This window comes from Lithobates pipiens, unplaced genomic scaffold (assembly GCF_037356315.1).
Source record: "Lithobates pipiens isolate NorthernLeopardFrog02 unplaced genomic scaffold, aLitPip1_a1.2 Scaffold_22, whole genome shotgun sequence".
Taxonomy (NCBI): domain Eukaryota; kingdom Metazoa; phylum Chordata; class Amphibia; order Anura; family Ranidae; genus Lithobates; species Lithobates pipiens.
The window spans coordinates 307,430,935-307,452,563 of record NW_027507784.1 but is presented as its reverse complement, the minus strand read 5'-3'; the positions used below and the strand labels follow the sequence as shown (position 1 = coordinate 307,452,563).

The window sequence follows — 21,629 nt, the reverse complement described above, 5'->3', positions numbered from 1 at the left end:
CTACTGGCTTTTGAACTTCCTCTTCTAGTCCCGCCATACGTCATCACGTTCGAAAAGCAAACAGACTTTGGTGTGATCGTGTGTAGGCAAGTCCATTCGGTTGGAACTCTGTCAGAAAGACCGTCAGAGTTTATTCTGACGGAAAGTCCAGTCGTGTGCACGTTGCATTAGGGTATCTGTTAATGCATGCCAACGTGTACCGTTACTCATCTGCAATAGTAAATTGCAAATGGGCTGGACAGTGATGGCATGCAATGAGCAGCGATTAAAAGCATCTAGTCAGAAACATCTCATAGTAGATCTGACTACTCGGTTGCTTTAGAACACTGTTCTCCAAACATTGGTCCGTGGGATGAATGCTGCCTTTTGCTCTCCTGTGTGTGGCCCTTGGGGAACTGTTACCCATACTGATACAAGGCACTATTCCTTCCACTGCCACAATGATGGGGCACTATTCCTCCCATTGATACCAATGATGGGGCACTGTCCCTCCCACTGACACCAATGATGGGGCATTATTCCTCCCACTGATACCAATGATGGGATACCATTCCTCCCACTAATACCAATGATGCGGCACTATACCTCCTCCTACTGACACCAATATTGGGGCACTGTTCCTTCCATTAATACCAAAGATGGAGCACCATTCCTACCACTGATACCAATGTTGGTGCACCATTCTTCCCATGAATTCCAATGATGGGGCACTATTCCTCCCCCTACTGATCAGGCCCTATATCATTTTTTTCTGCCGTTGACCATCAAACCTGAGACATTGTCTATACCCACTGACACTGGGGCATATTCTACCTCAACTGGCCACAGTCTGGAGGCCCTAAAGTCCGAAGGAAAGAAAACTGGACCCTTGTTTAGAAAGTTTGGAGACTCCTGCTTTAGATCATTACAATTTTCAATTCTTTAATGTATAAGGCTGAATATGGGACAGACAAGCTACAGATCAGTCCAAAATACACAGCAACAATGGTTACGGAAACCATTTACAGAAACAACTTTGTGGAGGTATGTTTTATACTATGCTCTCCTTCCCTCTAATTGACTAACAAAACAGTTATTTAGTAGGTGGGAGTGCATTTTACATTTTCAAGCATTAAAAGGGAATATGAATACAATGGCACTTGAAGGTTGACAAAGATGTGATGTTGATGGGATGTTGTAATGGAAAGGAAGGGGCCTAGAAACAACCCCTGCAGAAGGGCTCAAAGAAAAATACTGCTCTATTGTACCAGACTGAATTTAATGTTAATCCAATAGCTTCAATACTTTCCAAAGGAACAAGTGTACAGATTAGACTGTCATGCCACGTAAACACGATCGGAATTTCAGCTAGCAAAAGACCGATGAGAGCTTTTCATCGGAAAATGCGACCGCGTGTATGCTCCATTGGAATTTAGCTGTCTGAATTCCCGCCAGCAAAAATTTGATAGCATGTTCTCAATTTTCCCGATGGAAAAACTTTCTATCGGAAATTCTGATCGTGTGTATGCAATTCCGACATGCAAAAACTCACGCATGCTCAGATTCAACTACGAGACGGAAGCTATTGGCTACTAGGTATTGAACTTCCTTTTTCTAGTCCCGTCATATGTGTTGTATGTCACCGCGTTCTTGGTGGTTGGAATTTGGTGTGACCGTGTGTAGGCAAGACAGTTTGAGCGGAATTCAGTCGGAATTCCGACGGGAAAACCATCAGAGCTTTTTCCGATGAGAATTCCGATTGTGTGTATGCGGCATCAGACTTTCTAATCTTCATGCTTGTCCCAGCCAATGATTAAAAAGGTACTGAAGCCAGTGAAAGCAAGGAAAATAGCATTTTTAGAAAGTGATCTGCAACGGCAGCCCCCTGGTCCTCTTTAAAGGTTTTTGTATACTGCAATATTATTTGCTAAAGTCAGATGTCCAACATAAGAAGTGATCAATATTCCTGAAGAACAGACACGTTAATATTGTTAAAGCATATAGGCTTTCTTTTACAGTCTATGCTGACTTATTAGATGAAATGGAGACTTGCAAAATATAGCTTTCCAAGTTTGAGATCTCGGTAAAGAGAAAAGCTGAAACTGACTTTGTGCCCATGAAAAAGCTCACAATTTGATAAAAGCGGCAAATTAACAAGATTAAACCCATTACAGATTTGCCCCAATTCTGATAGAGATTGGCCATCTCTTATTGGACATCACCTATATTGCTATAGGGAGATCTCTTTTCTCAGAATTCATTGTACATGGTTACTATTACATTTTCGTCATCAATGAAGCATGAACTGTATGTTGTAGATATCACTGGCTATGAAATGATAGTTTATTTACACTATTTGGACACGATTATTGAATTTAGGTACTGTCTGTGAAGGGTAATGTTAATTACATCCTACAAAGATATTTTAGCTGCTTCCAACCCTGTTACATTTGTGGAAGACATTTTTATGTTTCAATATGGCTGTGCCCCTGTTTACAAAGCCAGCTCCATAAAGATGTGGCTTGATAAGTCTGGTGTGGAGGAGACTGAGTGGCCTATACCTCAAACCTATTGAACACCCTTGGAATGAATTGTAAGCTATTGTAGCTGATTGCAAGCTAGTCCATCGTGCATTAGTACCCAGCCTCACAAATGCTCTTTTGGATGAATAGGTAGAAATTCCTACAGAAACACTCTAAAAAACTCATGGAAGTCCGTTTCAGAGAACTTGAATGTGGTAAAGCCACAAAGTGAGAGTCAATTCCATCTAAAGCTCATGGTTTTGGATGGTGATGTCCAGCAAGGCCTTCTAGGTGTGATTGTCAGTTGTCCCTGAAGTCTGACCATATCATGTACCTATAACCCATCTCTCTGCTATTCACAGGTGATTGTTCAGAGATCTTTGTCTGCCAAAAACCTCTCTCACGCTAAAGGTGGCTCTCTCCTTGCAGCTTATCTCAAGGTGTTGCCCTTCTTTATGATGGTTCTTCCTGGGATGATCAGCAGAGTTCTCTTCACAGGTAATGTCCTTTAAAGAGTATTGACTGATTACATTTTTGTGTAGTAATTAGGGGTGCGCTGAATGCAAATTTTGGTACCGAAAATTAAGGAAGCACTAGGCCAAAAGCCAAAACTGATACCAAAAATTACAGTTTTTAAAAAATTTCCATGTGATGCACCTCTAGCAGACATGCTACAGAAGATGGTCAGAGACTGCAGACATGATACAAATGATGGTCAGAGATTGCAGACATAATACAGTGGATGGTCAGAGACTGCAGACATGATACAAGAGATGGTCAAAGATTGCAGACATGATACAGTAGATGATCAGAGACTGCAGACATGATACAGGAGATGGTCAGAGGCTGCAAACATAGTACAGAAGATGGTCAGAGACTGCAGACATCATACAGGAGATCAATGCAGCTTCACCAGTGTCCGTCAGATGCAGCCTGCCTGTGCCCATCATGCAGCCTCCCCAGTGCCTGTCATGCAGCCTGCCTGAGCCCATCAGATGCAGCCTCACCAGTGTCCGTCATGCAGACTGCCAGTGTCTGTGGATGCAGCCTCACCAGTACCTGTCATGCAGTCTTACCAGTGGCCATCATGCAGCCTCACCAGTTCCATCATGCAGCCTGCCAGTGCCTGGATCAGAGCGGCAATCTCTGTGTGTCACAGAGCTGTATTCGAATTACCCGGGTCGCAGTAACAAGGTCCCGCCTCCTGTGATCACGTCACACTGATTCAATGTCCCACCATTGGATCAGTGTGCCGTCTGTCACAGGAGGCGGGACATTGTTACTGAGGTCCGTGCAATTCAGTTCCGTGACACACATAAATCCCCGCTCTGTGGGAGGGAGGAGAGGAGGGAGAGGAGGGAGGAGAGGAGGGAGGAGAGGAGGGAGGGGAGGAGTGGGGTGTGCCAGGATGACACCCCCGCAATGGGTGGCACCAGATGTGGGGGGTGGGACCCCGCCTGGGCCCTGCCCCATTTTCAGCTCCATTGTCGCCAATATTTCCTTTCAGCAATGGGCAGGTTTTTATTGGCTGCTGAAATGTTGGTGCATCCCTGGTAGTAACCAATCACAGTGATTTTATGTTAATGTAAAATCATGGCCAAATGTTGTATAGTGTTACATAGTCGGTAAGGCCGAAAAAAGGCAATAGTCCATCCAGTTCAACCTGTGTTGGTGTACGTGTATCAGTGTCTATAATGATTTTGCTTATCCCTGTATGTTGTGTCCTTTAAGATGTACATCTAAGAGTCTTTTAAAAATATCCGTACTCCTCACAGCCATCACAAATTGTGGGAGAGAGTTCCACATCCTTGTTGCCCTGACAGTGAAGAACCCCCTATGCAGTTTAAGGTTAAACCACTTCTCCTCCAGTCTCATTGTGTGCTCCCATGTCCTTTTACATTCCCTGGGACTAAAAAGTCTATTTCCTATCCTGGGATTCCCACTGAGATATTTGTAGATCGCTATCACGTCCCCTCTCAAGCGTCTCATCTCCAGCGAGAATACATTTTGCAGCCATTCCTCGTAATTGAGGACCTCCATTCCCCTTATTGGTCTTGTTGCCCTTTGAACTCGCTCCAGCACATCCCTTCGGAGGACTGGTGACCAGAACTGGATGGAAAACTCCAGATGAGGCCTAACCAGAGTTTTATAAAGTGTCATTATATGTCATTAATAAGATATTAGTGCCATATGACCATACTATTATTTTTGCTGTTTTATGTTGTAAAACATATGGGACAAGTCTGAACTCTGGCTGACAGGACATTCTAGTAGTTGTATATCCAAAAATGTTGGAGATCCATGGGTGGTGTTAGCGTGTATACATGTGTAATCAATGTAGTTTATTCCACTGGTTATGTGAATAATAGTTTCATGCAACCTCTAACAGATGACGTGGCTTGTGCAGATCCCGAAATCTGCAGGTCAATCTGTGGCAACCCTTCCGGATGTTCTGATATCGCATACCCCAGACTTGTTATTGAATTACTGCCAACAGGTAACACAAATTTGCCAATATATACATTTTCTCTCTCAAATACGTACAATTATTGAAGGTTTGTGAAGTAAACATGACATAAAACTGTCAATATTTCCCACAAAACTCCAATTAGAATCAAACTGCCTCTTGAAGCCAAGGCTAAAAAACATACAGAGCCATATGGCCCAACAATGAACAAACTAACATTCACTAAAGCATTTGCCTTACTTGGCACAATCACAGACTTAGTTGAATGTTTTCATGCGGCAAAAAAAAAGGTTGGTTAAAGAAAAATAGTTTGATTATTCAACATGCTGAAAATTTCATGGCCCTCTTACACCCCCTCAGTTTGACCTATGGGCAGGGGTGGACTGACCATTGGGCCACTCGGGCACTGCCCGAGGGCCCCGAGCCACTAGGGGGCCCCATCAGGGTTGCCAGCCTCAGTAAAACCAGGGACAACATCCTTTTGGTCTAAAAATCCAGAGATTATAGCTGCCTCACCTCTCCAGTACCTTCTCAGCCAATAGAAGCATGTCTGTGTATACTGTATGTGTATACTGTGTGATTGTACACTGTGTGTGTGTGTGTATACTGTGTGGCCCCATAATCTCGGATTTGCCTGGGGGCCCCATAATCTCCTATTGCCCAGGGGCCCCCATGAGTTGTCAGTCCACTCCTGCCTATGGGGGTGTATTTATAAAACATTTGTTGCATGCAAGTCAGAGGTATTTATGTAAGATGAACAAAATGTCCCATATTTTTTCTTGGTGAACAATTTCTGTATTATCAGCTCCATCTAGCGGCCAAAATGTGATATTGGTTATACCGTTTATACCTCATAGAGGTATTTTGTGAAATTAGATGGCGCTACAGGAATTCATCTCCTAGAATAGTGGTCTCCAAACTGCAGCCCTGGAGTCTGATGTGGCCTTTTAATTAATTTTATCTGGCCCTTGGAGCTCTATTCCATCCACTGACCCCCAACTGACTCCCAACAAAGGGGCACGATTATTCCCAAGGACATTAACAATGAGACACTATTCTTCCCAATGACACAGACCATGGCAAACAATTCCTCCCACTGATACCAATGATGGGGCACTATTCCTCCTACTGATACCAATGGCGGCTGGTGAACTGAAAAATACAAAAAAAAAACATCAATTGGAGCCTCACTGTGCATATCAAATGCAGCCCACTGTGGTATCAATTGCAGCCATTGTGCCCATCAAATGTTGCCACTATGCCCATCAAATGCAGCCATTGTGCCCATCAAATGCAGCCATTGTGCCCATCAAATGCAGCCACTGTGCCCATCATATGGAGACACTTTTGCCCATCATATGCAGCAACTTGTGCCAATGGAAAGCAGCCACTGTGCCCGTCATATGCAGCCATTTGTGACCATCAAATGCAGCTACTTGTGCCCATCATATGCAGCCACTGTACCCATAATATGCAGCCACTTGTGCCCCATCATATGCAGCCACTTGAGCCCATCAAATGTAGCCACTTGTGCCCATAAAATACAGCCACTTGTGCCCATCATATGCAGCCACTTGTGCCCATCAAATGCAGCCACTCATGCTCATTATATGCAGCCACTTGTGCCCATCAAATGCAGATGCTTCTGCCCCATCAAATGCAGAAACTCATGCCCATCAAATGAGGTGGGTGGCTGGAGAGAGGGGGCGGCGCCCGTGTGCCCTAAAGGATGGGCCGCCCCTGTTCCTCTCACTAATACCAATGATGGAACACTATCCCTCCCACTGAGACTAATGATGGGGCATCATTCCTCCCACTTATATCAGGACATTTTCTGCTCCCAGTTACCACAGTCTGGCCCCGCTAAAGTTTGAAGGGCAATAAACTGGCCCTTTGTTTATAAAGTTTGGAGACTCCTGTCCTAAAAAATGATGGGACATTTTGTCCAACTTGCGCAATGGCTTCTGATATTCATGCAACAAATATTTTAATAATAGACTCAAAGTGTATGTCCAGCCAAACAACTTTTGGTTACCCTCACTTCTTGTCCTGCTGTGTTTCCCCAGACAAAAAGTAATGGAAAATCTGAAACAGACACCACCTAAAATACAATCTGACCCAAGTTCTCTTCCCCTACTCTACTAAAGAAAAGCATTTTTATTTCTGTCTTTGTTCCTGTTTAAGTGTTATCCTCACTTCCTCCCTAGAAAAATGTTTCCAACAGGACAGGTGGTGATTCTAATAGAATCTCAGATAGCAGTAAAAAAAAATGACAAAGGTTCTAATCCTTCCCCTCCAAAACTGAGAAAAAAAATAGTATAATTTAAAGAGGAATTTATACTTTGCACGTGCAAAGGCCCCTTCTATACGGCCCCAGGTCCCTTATCCCCCCTCCCCCCCCAGTGTGCAAACACCATTGATGTCAGCAACAGGATTGGAGGGTGGTCAGGGGGGCACTTTGCAGAGACATCATCACTTTTTTTCTGCATGGGTAAGGTGACAGCATCTCTTTAAAAATCATTTAAGAGTGGTCAGCAGAATGCCCACATGTGCTTTTTAGCTACAATCAGCATATCCAATTTCGAATGATCAGACTGAAACATGGGGGCACCATAATAGGATTTTTTTAAGACAGCTTACCTGTAAAATCCTTTTCTTGAGAATGCATCATGGGACACAGAACCTTTGATAATTACTTAGTGGGTTAGATAGTCACCATCAGGTGATTGGACACTGGCAACCCTATATACAAGACAAGCTCCTCCTCTATATAACCCCTCCCACATGGAGAGCATCTCAGTTTTGTAGCAAAGCAATAAGCATCCTCACGTATAATACCGAAGAGGGGCAGGAGCTCTGTGTCCTGTGATGTATTCCTAAGAAAATTATTTTTTTCACAGGTAAGCTGTTTTAAAAAAATCTTATTTTCCTGTTCATACATCACGGGACACAGAGCCTTTGATAATTACTTAGTGGGATGTCCCAGAGCAATGCCCAAATTTGAGGGGAGGGAGACACAGATCAGAAAACATAGATCGCCAACGGACAAGAGGACCTATACTGCTGCCTGCAGCACACTGCGCCCGAAAGCGGCATCCTCATGCACTCTTACATTCACATGATAGAATCTAGTGAATGTATGGACTGAAGACCAAGTTGCAGCCTTGCAGATCTGTTCCATGGAGGCCTGGTGATGCACTGCCTATGAAGCACTAACTGCTCTAGTTGAGTGTGCTTTAACCTGAAAAGGAGGGATCTTCTTATTTACACCATAAGCCTGAACAATAACCTGTCAAATACATCTAGAGATAGTGGATTTCAATGCTGCCTGGCCTTTGGGGCCTTCTGGCAGAATAAATAGACAATCAGTCTTTCATATCTGAGCTGTTGCCTGCAGATAGATTCTGACCGCTCTTACAACATCTAAAGAATGCAACAACTTCTCTTCCGTGGACTGCGGATCTGAAAAAAGGACAGTAGGACCACATCTTGATTCAGATGGAATCCTGAAACCACTTTAGGCAAAAGAGTCAGGTGAGGACGCAACACCACCCTGTCTTTGTGAATAATCAAATATGGCTCTTAAAGCGGGAGTCCGCCGGGACTCCGCGTTTTTTTTTTTTTTTTAAGTCAGCAGCTACAAATACTGCAGCTGCTGACTTTTAAAATAGTGACACTTACCTGTCCAGCGCGCCCGCGATGTCGGCACCCGAAGCCGATCTCTAGATCGACACTCGAGTGCTGCCGCCGCCATCTTGGGTATGGGAATCAGGAAATGGAGCCTTTCGGCTTCATTTCCCGGTTCCCTACTGCGCATGCGCGAGCCGCGCTGCGCAATGAGGACGGTCCCCGCTGCCTCTGGGATCTGTGTGTTTCCCAGCAGGCAGCGGGGCACTTGCGGGAGGGGGCGGGCACTTGCGGAAAGGGGCGTAATGTACGCCCCTTTCCGCAGAGAGCTAGCCCGGAAGTGGGTGCAGTTACCTGGATTATCCAGGTAACTGCACCCCCCTCCCCCCCTGAAAGGTGCCAATCGTGGCGCCGGAGGGGGGGAGGAATCCGATGAGCGGAAGGTCCATTTTAGGGTGGACCTCCGCTTTAACAAGAAAGACCTGCTAACGCCGATACCCTTCTAGCCGAGGTTATGGCTACCAAAAAAATATATTTCTTTGTCAAAAGAACTAAAGAAGCATGGTGCAATGGTTCAAAAGGTTGTTCCTGTAAAACAGACAAAACCAAATTCAAATCCCATGGGCACACAGGAGGCTTAACTGACTGATTCAAGTGTAGTGCCCCCTGAACAAAGGCCCGGACCAGGGAATGAGAGGCAAGCGGTATTTGAAAGAATATCGACAAGGCCGAGATCTGGCCCTTGATAGTGCTCAAGGCCAGCCTCATTTATACACCTAATTGAAGAAAGGCAAGAATCCTGCTAATGGCATACTTTCTAGAATGCCACTCCCTGGATTCACACCAGGAAACATATGCCTTCCAGATTCTGTAGTAGATGAGCCTGGAGGCCGGCTTCCTAGCATTAACTAGAGTGGACAGGACTGGCCCCAAAAGGCCACGACCCTTCAGAATGTGGGTCTCAAGCGCCAAACCTTCAAATTTAGACTTCATAAGGCAGGATAAAATATTAGACCCTGTGAGAGTAGATCTGGGCGCAGCGGAAGAACCCATAGTCTTCCTTCTGCCATTTTTACGATCTCTGCATACCAAGGTCACCTGGGCCAAGCCAGGGCCACCAGAATTATTGGCTTTCCTTCCCTTATGACCCCCAGAAGGAATCACGGGAGAAGCGGAACTGGAGGGAACACATAGATCAGAAAATACTGATCCGATGGAATCGTTAAGGCATCTGACCCTTGTGCTAGCGGATCTTTTGTTCTTGACAAAAAGTTTTTTGCTGAACGTGGAAGCCAACAGGTCTACATCCAATTTTCAACATATGGCCTGAAATATGTTGGGGTGTAGAGACCATTCTCCTGGACACAGCTGCTGGTGGCTTAGAAAATCCGCCTTCCAATTTTCTACCCCTGGTATGAAGACCGCAGACGGCAAGGAACATGTCTCTCTGCCCAAGAAAAAATGGGATTCACCTCTTTTTGGGCATCCAGACTCCTGGTGCCCCCTTGGTGATTTATATAGGCCACTGCCGTAGCATTGTCGGACTGTATCCGGACAGGACAACCCTGCAACCTGTAAGTCCAGACCCAGAGGGCAAGACGAATTGCCAGAATCTCCAGAATGTTCATGGGCAAGGGCCTTTTGGCTCTGAACCATCTTCCCTGGGTGGAAGCTTCTTCCAGAACTGCTCCCCAGCCTATTAGGCTGGCATCTGTGGTTACGACTTTCCAAGTAACTGGAACAAAGGATTTTCCTTTCAGTAGATTCTTGGTCAACAACCACCAATTGAGGCCCTAGCGTCCCCATGGTGATAGGTACATTGGAAGATTCAAGGCTTGAACTCTTTTGTTCCAGGCAGAGAGGATGCTGCTCTGTAAAGGCCTTGAGTGAAACTGGGCGTAGGGAACAGCCTCGAAAGAGGCCACCATTTTCCCTAATAGTCTCATACATAGTCGAATGGAGGGATTTTTCCTTGTCAAGACTACTCAGACCAAATCTTTCATGACTTTGGCTTTTGACCCGGGTAAAAATACTCTCTTTTGGACTGTGTCTATGACCATGCCCAAATACTCCAGCATTTTTAGGGGCTGTAAGGAAGATTTTTCTAGATTGAGGACCCAGCCTAGGTACTCTCAGTACTCTACTGTGCTAAGCACATTGCGGTCTAAGCGTGCTACAGACTGTTCTATGAGTAGCAAATCATCAAGATAAGCTTTCACTGTTATGCCCCAAGGCCTTAGTGTTGCCAGCGGTGAGGCTAGAATTTTCATGAACGCTCGAGGTGCGGTAGCAAGATCGAAAGGTAAGGCCACAAATTGGAAGTGGCGATGATCCACCGCAAACCTTAGAAATCTTTGGTGAGCGGGAAATATTGGCACATGTAAATATGCATCTTTGGTGTCTATTGATGCCAGGAATTCCCCCCCCCCCGAAGGGTGGAAACTACTGAGCGGATTGACTCCATGCAGAAAGAACGAATGTCTAGAAACTGATTCAGGTCTTTTAGATCTAGAATAGGTCTGACATCCCGTTCGGTTTTGGAAGCGTAAAGAGGATTGAGTAGAACCCTGAGCCTTGCTCTTCTGGGGTCACTTCTATAATTACCCCTTGGTAACAAGTGCCTCCCCTTTAATGGATCTCTGGTGACTCTTGACCTTAGGAAACGAGATGGCGGAAGCTCGCGGAACTCCAATTTGTAGCCAGAGACACCGTAGAGGCTACCCATTTGTCCTGAATCTTTTCCCGCCAGGCGCCTGCAAACTACTGCAGCCTTTCCCCCACTTGGCTGAGCGGGAGCGCCTCTTCATAGGGAGGCTTTGGGGTTCTGTTTAACAGATATTGGACCGGAGACTTCTTTTGCCCTTGGGCTTGGCCTTTGACCTCTCCCCTAGTATTGGACTCGGGAAGCTGTCGCCACTGCCTGGAGGTCGAGGCTCCAGGGGCTGGGGAGAGAGAACGTCTAAATAAGCGGTAACATTGTGGTCTTACCCCCGGTCATTTTCTGGATATATTTGTCCAGATCCATCCCCAAACATGCGTTCCCCATAAAATGGGAACCCCAGTCAAATATTTTTTGCATGAAGCCTCAGCTGCCCAATGCTTAAGCCAAAGGGACCTGCGCATGTGTACCAGCAGGACAGTAAGGCTGGATGCTTGCTGAACAGAAGGCCTTAGGAAGATTTGCATAAACCTCAAACTACTCAGTGGAAAGGAGGTCAAGCACCTGCTTCATTTGTTTCTTGAGGAACGGGCACATGCCGATTGCTGCGACCGCAGGCTGGACTACAGCGCCAGCCATAGAAAAGGAAGCTTTAAATAAAGTTTCCAGATTTTTATCAGTTGGATCTTTAAGCCCCTGAGCATTTTCCACGGGACAGGTCAGGCTTTTATTCACGCAAGAAATAGCGACATCTATTGCTGGTATCTCCCCATTTTTTGGTGAACTTTTACTCCACCGGATAAAGCATGGAAAACCTAATAGTTTAAAATTGTTTATCTGGCTGACCCCAGTCATCATTCAACAGTTTCTACAACAAGGGATGAATTGGGAAGGTATATGCAGCCTGTGGGGATTTTCAGGACCCCAAGGAGGAAACAGAGGAAATGGCAGCCTCAGCAGAGGGCAATCTGTATGTGGTACACACCAACTCAGTATAATATTGCACCTGTACTTTGAGGGCCTGTTAGGCAGAAGAGAGCTTCTCCTCTTCCCCTGAATCGTCCGACTGCTCCTGATCCCCATCCCCAGATAGGGATATATCATTATTATCAGAATGCTCATCCGATAGGGAACCCAGAGCAGAGGGAGAGCATCTACCCCTTTTTCTGCTACTCTTTAAGGAAGCTGTGATGTGACAAAAGTAGTAATCTTTCCTTCTAAACCATCCAATGCAGCCTTCATAGTGTTTTTCGGTGACATATACAGGGACTGTAACATTGGGAGAGGCTACAAAGCCTGGCAGGGGCACAGACTCATCCTGTGAGGCTGCCTCCAGTCTTTCAGGGGGCGGATGGAATCCTGCAGGCATGTTCAGAACCTCTAGATCTAGGCGATAAATTTCTTAGTGCCTCTTTTACCTCCCCCTGAAGCCCTCTTAAGGGGAGACATAGTCCTAAGCTGCAGAGCAGAGGTACTAGTAAAAATGGAATAACTGTTGTGCCTTTGTCTTATAATATAAACATTAGCTCAGTCTGCACAACCTGATGCCGAGTAGGTGTCTTAGGTATGCCTGGATCTGACTCCACTGAGGTGCTTACTGCCCACAGCTCTGTGTCCCACCACTTACAGGAGCTCTGGCGTCTGACGCTTTGTGTCTGTGCACTGGTGCGCCATGCATGCCGCATGTGCAAGGTGCTGCAACCACGCCCCCCTCCTTCCCTGCCGAAACCACCATAAAAGCACCCCCCTGCGCGTGCATGCAGGATCATCATGGCCGCCAGGGGCGAGGGGGGAGAAAGGAGACCAACTGAGGACTGCGCAGGGCCACCGGACTATGAGGGATCCCCCCTTTCAGCTTATGTGGCAGAGCCTGCAGTGGGGGAGGAGAGCGGCTTCTCAGACCAGCTTCACTGAGCATGTATCCTGGATGGCATGTAAGTATACACCAGGTATGTCTCTTACTCACTCTAGTGGCAGAAACCAGGTAAGACATGCAAACTGCTCAAAAGAAGATTATCCATCCATACATCCATAATGTGTAAACTTTAGGATTGTCTTCACTTACCTTATGCCCGCTGCAGCAACTGCTGAGAACAGACAGATCCAACCTTCACCCATCACGGCGGGTAGCGTGGTGCCAACCTTCAAGGTTCTGGGTTCCTACTCACAGGATCCTCTTCCCTGGACCTGTAGAAGACTCTGCCAGAAAACTCTTCACGCAACTTAAATTTGTACACCAAAGCGCTGGATGCCAGAGCTCAGTCCTCAAAGAGAGAGACGTTACAGGCAAAACCTTGTTTCTTCGTTCATGAGGCCTGGGTACCATCCATCTTAGGCGTTTTTATTGGCCCAAGGCATGGATACGGGTTTATAACTCCTAGGCCCCCTCAGAGACCATCAAACAGAGCTTCTTCTTAGCACATCTTTAACGTAACCAACCACCTAAGACACTGGCGAAAAAACTGAGGTACTCTCCATATGGGAGGGGTTATATAGGGGAGGAAATCATCTTGTAATTAGGGTTGCCAGTGTCCAATCACCCGATGGTGACTATCTAACCCACTAAGTAATTATCAAAGACTCTGTGTACCGTGATGTATGAACAAGAAAGAGAGATTTTTAAACATTTTTACAGCATACAAATTTAGAAGGGAAAACCGGATGCTGGAACTGAACACACACACAGAGAAGTGTATGAATTGATAGAAGTTTACACATTTATAAAAGCCTATATTTTGATTTATAACACATTTGTCATCAGCAGAGAAGTGAGGAGACCTTTCATTGGGTGACTGTGAAGATGTCTAACTGTCCGACTCTCCATTTGCCTTCACTTTTAGGGTTAAGAGGTCTAATGATGTCAGTTATGATTGCTGCTCTCATGTCCTCACTGACTTCCATTTTTAATAGTGCAAGCACCATTTTTACCATGGATCTGTGGCGCCACATCCGCCCGCGCTCTACCGAGTTTGAGCTCATGATCGTGGGAAGGTAGGGTCCTGCTACATACCTATTTGTTCATTACTAAAGGGTAACTCTGTCTTTCTAATACAGTATTAAAGTATAATTAGAGGCAAAACTTTTTTTTGTTTTAGAAAAAGCAGATTAGAACCCCCTGACAGTTTTTATTGCTCTCTTTGTCCCCGTTCATCCTCTCTAAACATGTGCAGTTTATTTTGTTAATATTCATACAAATTTTTCATTATTTGGATATATCCGAATACCCAAATTACAGTATAAACAAAGTTTATCGAACGCTCCAAATAATTAAACTAAATTTGTCCGAAATTCTAATTGAAATTCGAATTGCATTTTACATTGAATTCAAACTGTAAACATATTTCTAAAATTAAAGACTGTGTGTGTTATTAGAGTACCATTTCAAAATAATGCTGTTTTTGTTAAGCCAGTGGTGATTTAACCTCCCTGGCGGTATGATTCAGTCTGGAATAAGGTGCTGAAAGCGGTACAATTATTTTGCATGGAAATCTGGCTTTTATTTTGTAGTCCTGTAATTCTTAGGAATAACGCTCTGAAATCTCTTCAAACCAGAGTCTAGCGGACATCCCGGGTATGATAAAGTTATAATATAATAAAGAATAATAAAAATTATTCAATAATGTAATCAAATCCAAAAAAAAATGAAAAAGGGACATGTTTTGGTTGCTATGGACAATCTCCAAATTACAAGCAGTAAAAAACAGTATTTATAATATAAAAGTGCATGCAGGGCATTGCACAAACCACTAGGGACAAAGGGGGTGTGTATTTTTTACTACAGCACTGTACATTTTTGAATTTGCCGCCGTTCTCCGCTCCCGTGCGTCGTAACGTCGCAGGGAACGGAGCTCGGCGGCATTCGGCACTGTGAATCGAGCGCAGGACGGCTCGATCACACAGCGCGGCGGACATCGCTGGATCCAGGGGACAAGGTAAGTGACGTTACCTGTGTCCTCCCCTGCACCGAGCGGTGCAAGCCCGAGTCTGGCTCGGGGTTACCGCTATTGTAATGAAATTCCCAACCCGAGCCAGACTCGGGATTACCGCTAAGGAGGTTAAAGAGTCATTGTAATAATTTGATGAATATTTTTCTTTTGTCCACTTTGCCGCATTCTAATAGAAAAAATATCTAAACTTTTCAATTCGACCGATTCTAAATTTATCAATTCAAACGCTTTGAATAGATAAATTCGCTGAAAATTTGAAATAAGACATAGAACGAATTCCGAATACCAAATACAAATTGAACGATTCAACCGAATTTAACTAAATTAAATAACTAGACTATCAGATTTAAACAAAACTAAACACATTTTTTCATCATGCACATGTCTAATCCTCTTTTATTTGTCCTGTTTGCTATTATCAATGAAAGTGAAAGTAAAGGAAAATCACAAATTTTGGGTTGTTCCCAGAAAAGTAATAGAGGGGAAATCTTCCAATGGGGACACTAGTGCAGGTGACCGGGGGGGGTAAATAATTCCCTTATTAGCAGGGATTTACTCTCACTTTCTATTTGGTTATGGGACAAGAAGTGAAGGGAAATCTCTGCAATGAGATACAGATGGGAAAATAAAATACAGGTCAACATCCAATCTTGTACCATACCATGAATAATTGTACACAATTTAGTCACACTGTGTAAGCAGAAGAATGCCTGGGGTGTCAAAACCCCTAAGGGGTACGAGAAGCCACAACCATAAGTTAAATGTGAAACAGGAACTGAAAGTTTAAAGAAAAAAAAGAAAAAACCCTGGACAGGGAAAGGTAAATCTTACAGCATATATAGAGTAGTTAGGCCGCGTACACACGCGGGGACTGTTCGCTGAAACTGTCCGCTGAAACCAAGTTTCAGCGGACAGTCCGCTCGTGTGTGGGCTTTCAGCGGACAGTTTCAGCGAACAGTCCGCTGAACAAGGTTTTTCGGAAATTCCGAAAAACTGTCCGCTGAAACCTTGTTTCAGCGGACAGTCCCCGCGTGTGTAGGCTTGTTCGTCAAACAAAGTTGCACGCATGCTCAGAAAGGATTTTCACGCCGAAAGTTATAATGCAGTGTATAGGACGTCGTATTTTTCGTCCCGTCGTACGTGCCGTTCACGTCATCGCGCACGGTTTCAGCAAACTGTTCGTCCGTCGTGTGTGGCCATGTCCGTCCATGCTAATTTTGAGCGGACTGTTTGCCGAAACTGTTTGACGGACAAAGTTGGGCGAACAGTCCCCGCGTGTGTACGCGGCCTTAGAGATAGCTGTCAACCATACCCAACAAGTGACCCATACTGACTCCTAATAGTTTACTTTGGAAAATGCTAGGCCCTTCCTGCTTTAAACACCAAGCTGCATCCGGGTACAAAAACAGGAGAGGGAAAAAAAGGGCAAGAAAAGTAAGGAAAGAAAGAGGTAGGGGAACTGCCCATTCCAATTAAACATTCCATCAGAAAGAGAGGGCACCATCCACCCCGCAGGGAGCCAGGCAAGGGGGCACATACCTTGGTTCCAGCGGCTTAGAAATCACCAAGGTGGTGACCTCCATCCTCCCCACAAGGCTGAACCACTACTCATATAACCTTTAACATTCAAATCCTATCATTATTTTCAAAGTTTTTAAATGTTGGATTTTGTCTAAAGTGATACGTGGTCATCCTGCTCATGTTTTAGAGTATCACATCTTCCACTTTTGTTTCTGCATTGTTACCCTGCAATATGCACCTCTGGTGGAGGATACAAGCAGCCATGTTGACACACATTGGGCAGGCATGATCCACTACTGTCAGGAAGTTGGTCCAGACTGGTGATGCCAACATTGGAGCAAACACATATAGACAAGAAGTGGCTGGAAGAGATAAGCAGTACTGAGAAACGTAAAATAATAAAAGACCAGAAAAAAATGTATTTTTAGGAAAAAAAAACATGACAATTGCTTATCATACACAATGACTGTATTAGAACAATTTTAAAATGCTTATCCCTACTTGATGTGAGTTATTGCCCTATATATGTATTCGGTAAACGTCTTTAAAATTGTTTTCCATGTTTGTGTTATTCACTTCCAGAGTGTTTGTGCTGGTGTTGGTGGTGGTGTCCATTCTGTGGATCCCTCTAGTTCAGGCCAGCCAAGGTGGCCAACTCTTCATATATATCCAGTCCATTAGCTCCTACCTGCAACCTCCTGTGGCCGTGGTCTTCATAGCCGGCTGTTTTTGGAAACGTACTAATGAGAAGGTAACATTGCATATTTAAAAATGAAACTGGTTTAATATGAGGTGAAAATAGACATCTATTTCCACTACTACAATGGAAAGTAAAGGGAAATAACCAGCTTGATAAAAATGCAGCCTGCAGTTTTGCTCACAAATGATAAAAACATAGTATTTGTTGCAGGATGTTGCAATTTTCTTCAAAAATATTTGTGTCTGTATAAGTCTGTTTGTTCTCTATGTGCAATCACAAAGTTTGATAAGCTTTTTTTGTGTTCCATCCAGGGTGCATTTTGGGGGTTGACCATAGGCTTAGTTGTTGGCCTCATCCGTATGGTGCTGGATTTCGTATACCCAGCACCACAGTGTGACCAGCCTGATGTGAGGCCAGGAGTGGTGAAATATGTCCACTATCTCTACCTGTCCATGATATTGGCACTGCTGACCTTCATCGTGGTGGTGGTTGTCAGCCTATACACAGAGCCTCCTACTAAAGAAATGGTAAGAAGGTATATTTAGGTGCTGTCTTCTGTTAGTCCCATCTGTTAGTCCTATTAATCCCATCTGTTAGTCCTATTTGCATATACGAGTATCTCCTCAATGGCAACCAATCATACACTATATGGTCTAAAGTTAATGGTTATCTGACCATCACGTACATCATGTACCTATATGGGTAAACGTATATGGACACACTTTCAAATGATGAAGTTAAGAAGAATCCAGTGAAGGGTGCTGTTATTGTTACATTATTCAAAGAAATTTAGGCAATGAGCTCCTCCAGTCTTGACCTAAACACAATTTAACACATTTTGGATGAATTGAAAAGCTGATTGTGTACAAGGTCTTCTTGTCCAACATCAGTACCTGACCTCACTGATGCTGTTTTGGCTGAATGGGCATACAGTAGAAGGCAGGCTGGTATAACCACCGATATAGAGGAATTCCCTATTAATGCTCATGGCTCCAAAATGGGATGTCCAACAAGCTCATATAGATGTGATGGTCAGGTGTCCACAAACATTTGGCTATATGGTATACAAGCTGGTTTTGGTAAAAACAAATTATACATTTGTATGTTTTTGATGAGAAAAGAATATATGGTGATGTAGAGACCAAAGTGTTTCTATACAAGTTGCTTTTTTTTATAAATTCAAACACACAAACTGCCTCTTGGGTTAACCTTTCATCTTTAGTGATAATTTGGACATACTGTACATCAGCAGGTGTGCTGGGATGCCATGTTACACTCATTAAAGCAAGTTATTAAAGCAGACAGACCAGAGCAACTGTTGACATTTTCAAGACATGTAGCTGTATAGTTGTTTCATGAAACTTTCCTGCTTGCTCTCAGATCAGTCGTCTTACTTGGTTCACGCGTTATGATGAGATAGAAACTGTCCAGGAGGTGACATCCATTGAGACCTCTTCCCAGAAAAGAGACAGTGTGGTGGAGAACAATGTGGATAAAGCTGATTTAAATTCCTCCGATGGGATCATTGATGATTCAGCAGGTATGTCTAAGGGAAATACATTTTTTAAAACAATATGTATTTTTACGAGAAATAAAGCTGTTACTTTAGGAGTCTGTCCATGCTAAAACAGTTTTAAGTTGGCAGGTTTATTTTATCCACTACCAACCAACCAAGTGTATTTCAAGCTGAAACTTAAAATGGACCTGTAGCCAGGCCATGGACAGACAAGTATGTTACTAACAAACAATAAATGGGTTTTAAAACAAGTCTTCACTGACCTCTATAGCTGCAGGTATGGTGGAGCAATTCACTGTCAGCTCAAAAGAGCAACAGTGAAGTCCTCTATGCATAATCTCTGGGCAGCTGTATTTCACTTTGCTCTAATATTTCCGCGTTCCTGCTCTATGTTTGCATTACATATTAGAAGGCTAGAATGATGCTGAGCCACTGCTGGGAGGGTTAGCTGGGAGGGTGAGCAGGGGGAGATGAGTTGCTTTAGAAATAGTACATTTTTTTATAATGAATTTCTCCACTGTACCTGCAGCTAAAGAGTTTAATATGAGCTTGTTGTAAAGTTAATTTACTGTTTGCTAAGAACGTGTTGATAATTGAATGCCAATCTTTACATTTTGGGTTAGGGGAAAGAAATGTTAAATCCTCTGTCAGCTATTTATTTCTATCAGTGGTACCTATTCAGATTATTGTCATTTACCATGTGCTAATCACTTTATATCCCCTGCGCTGGCTCTCTGTTCTCTGAGCCTAGAAGCACCATTCATTTGCAGAATCTGCCCAGTTATTGCTTTCATCCTTAGAAAATATAGGAATTGCTAACAAAGTCTCAAAGACAAGACATGGAAAATAACTACTGATGTTAACTGGGAATGTTGGGTATTGATGTATCATGATGCTATAATGTATTATGTTTGTATATACAAAGATAATGATTTGGTTTTATATTCTTTTATTGGTTTTTACTAAAATAAAGATAAACATACATGTCTTTTAACACAGCTTTGAAAGCATTGCCTTCAAAGTCCGAATTGGGGGAATTCCAATATAAACTTCAGATTATTTTTTAAAACATTTTGGCTTCATCCTTAGAAAATATTCTTGTGAGTTAAACTGGGATACCAATCCATACGAGGTCAAGTATAAGGTATACTATCATTGGGTCACGTATGGGCAGTCACATGCTAAGCACCTCGCCCAAGGTATACTAGTAAAAATCTGTAAAATGTATGTAAGTACACTATTTGGCCAAAGGTTTGTGGATACCTAATTATCACGCCTATAAAATATGGTCAAAAGTACCGTATGTGAATACCATTCCAGTTAGGTTCAGGTGTTTTCAGTGAAGGATACTGTTAATGTTAAAGCATGTGACAGCATTTTGGATAATTCTGCATTTTAACCTTGCAGCAAATTTGGGGAAGGCCCTTTTCTGTTCAGCATGTCTTTTCTCCATGCACAAAGCCAGCTATATGAAGACATGCTTTCAAGGGCTTGAAAAAACTCAAAGAACCCTGACCTAAACCCTACTGAACACCTTTTACATTAATTGGAATGGAAATTGCAAGACAAAATTTAAAATGGATGTCAAACATGCTCATATAGGTTTGATGGGCAGGTGTCCAGAAATTCTGTCGATATATCGTGTTTTTCTAGTAAGCAGCAAGTACAAGGCCCAAGTTCATAGTTCTATATTATATAGTATGGTCAATCTGACATTCTCACTTTACATCTTGTTTACATCAGAAGAGATTTGTAGCAGGAAACAACACAGTTGAGTATGGTCTGTTACATTATGCATAGTTGGGACCCAGAGTTTCAATATGTAGATTTCTTTAGGCCACCAGGTGCAAGGTGACAAAGTTCTAGGACCCTGTATTGATTGTTCTCTTTACCTGCACAAAACTGGTAATCTAGCCTTTCTGACAACCCCTCTCTTGCAGATGATCAATCATGTGTTTCCCGTCTGAAAAAAGCCATCTTCTGGCTTTGTGGGATGGAACGGAACGATGTCCAACAAGAACAAGCCCCTGCTCCTCCTTCAGAGTCGCCAAAAGTTTTGTTGTCTGAGCGACCCTTAATAACACACATCCTGAACATCAACCTCATCTTATGTATGAGTGGAGCAATATTCCTTTGGGGTTACTTTGGCTAGTTGAAGATACTTCTTTGTGGTTGTATTTCTTGGACAAAGGACATCACAAGTGCTAAAATATTGTAGAAGGCATAATCCGAATAAAGTTCTGCACAAAAATTGTGTGCAACCTGTTGTCTTCTACAAGGGAAGGCTAGGACAGTGAGCTCTCAATGGGCTTCCTTCTTATTGCCTAAAAGAAGTAGTGATGACTCCTCTGCGGGACTGTATCCATCATTAAACAGAAGGAGGTGTCAAATACAATTAGTTTTTCATGGATTGATAAAAACTTTTCATTTTTCAGAATGTGAAATAAATAAAATATACGTGAACCTAAAGACCTGCTATATCTTCTTCTGAAGTACAAACTTAGCATACATACCGTAGTTAAAAAAACAAACAAAAAAAATACATAATTTCCGAGACTCTAGACCTAGATAATAAGTACAGTATCTCACAGAAGTGAGTACACCCCTCACATTTTTTGTAAATATTTTATTCTATCTTTTTATATGACAACACTGAAGAAATGAAGCTTTGTTACAATGTAAAGTAATGAG

General features: G+C 43.4%; 1 protein-coding gene across 1 annotated transcript in view; it reads left to right on the top strand.

Moving 5' to 3' along the window:
• SLC5A11 (solute carrier family 5 member 11) overlaps positions 1-21,407 on the top strand; it is a 74,439-nt gene extending 53,032 nt beyond the window's left edge. Inside the window, exons 10-16 of the mRNA XM_077449339.1 lie at positions 2,864-2,999; positions 4,891-4,998; positions 14,095-14,245; positions 17,305-17,473; positions 17,734-17,949; positions 18,803-18,962; positions 20,879-21,407. Coding sequence (XP_077305465.1) covers positions 2,864-2,999; positions 4,891-4,998; positions 14,095-14,245; positions 17,305-17,473; positions 17,734-17,949; positions 18,803-18,962; positions 20,879-21,090 — 1,152 coding nt within the window. The 3' untranslated portion in view covers positions 21,091-21,407. The remainder of the gene's footprint in view (positions 1-2,863; positions 3,000-4,890; positions 4,999-14,094; positions 14,246-17,304; positions 17,474-17,733; positions 17,950-18,802; positions 18,963-20,878) is intronic.
• The last annotated feature ends 222 nt before the right edge of the window (positions 21,408-21,629 follow it).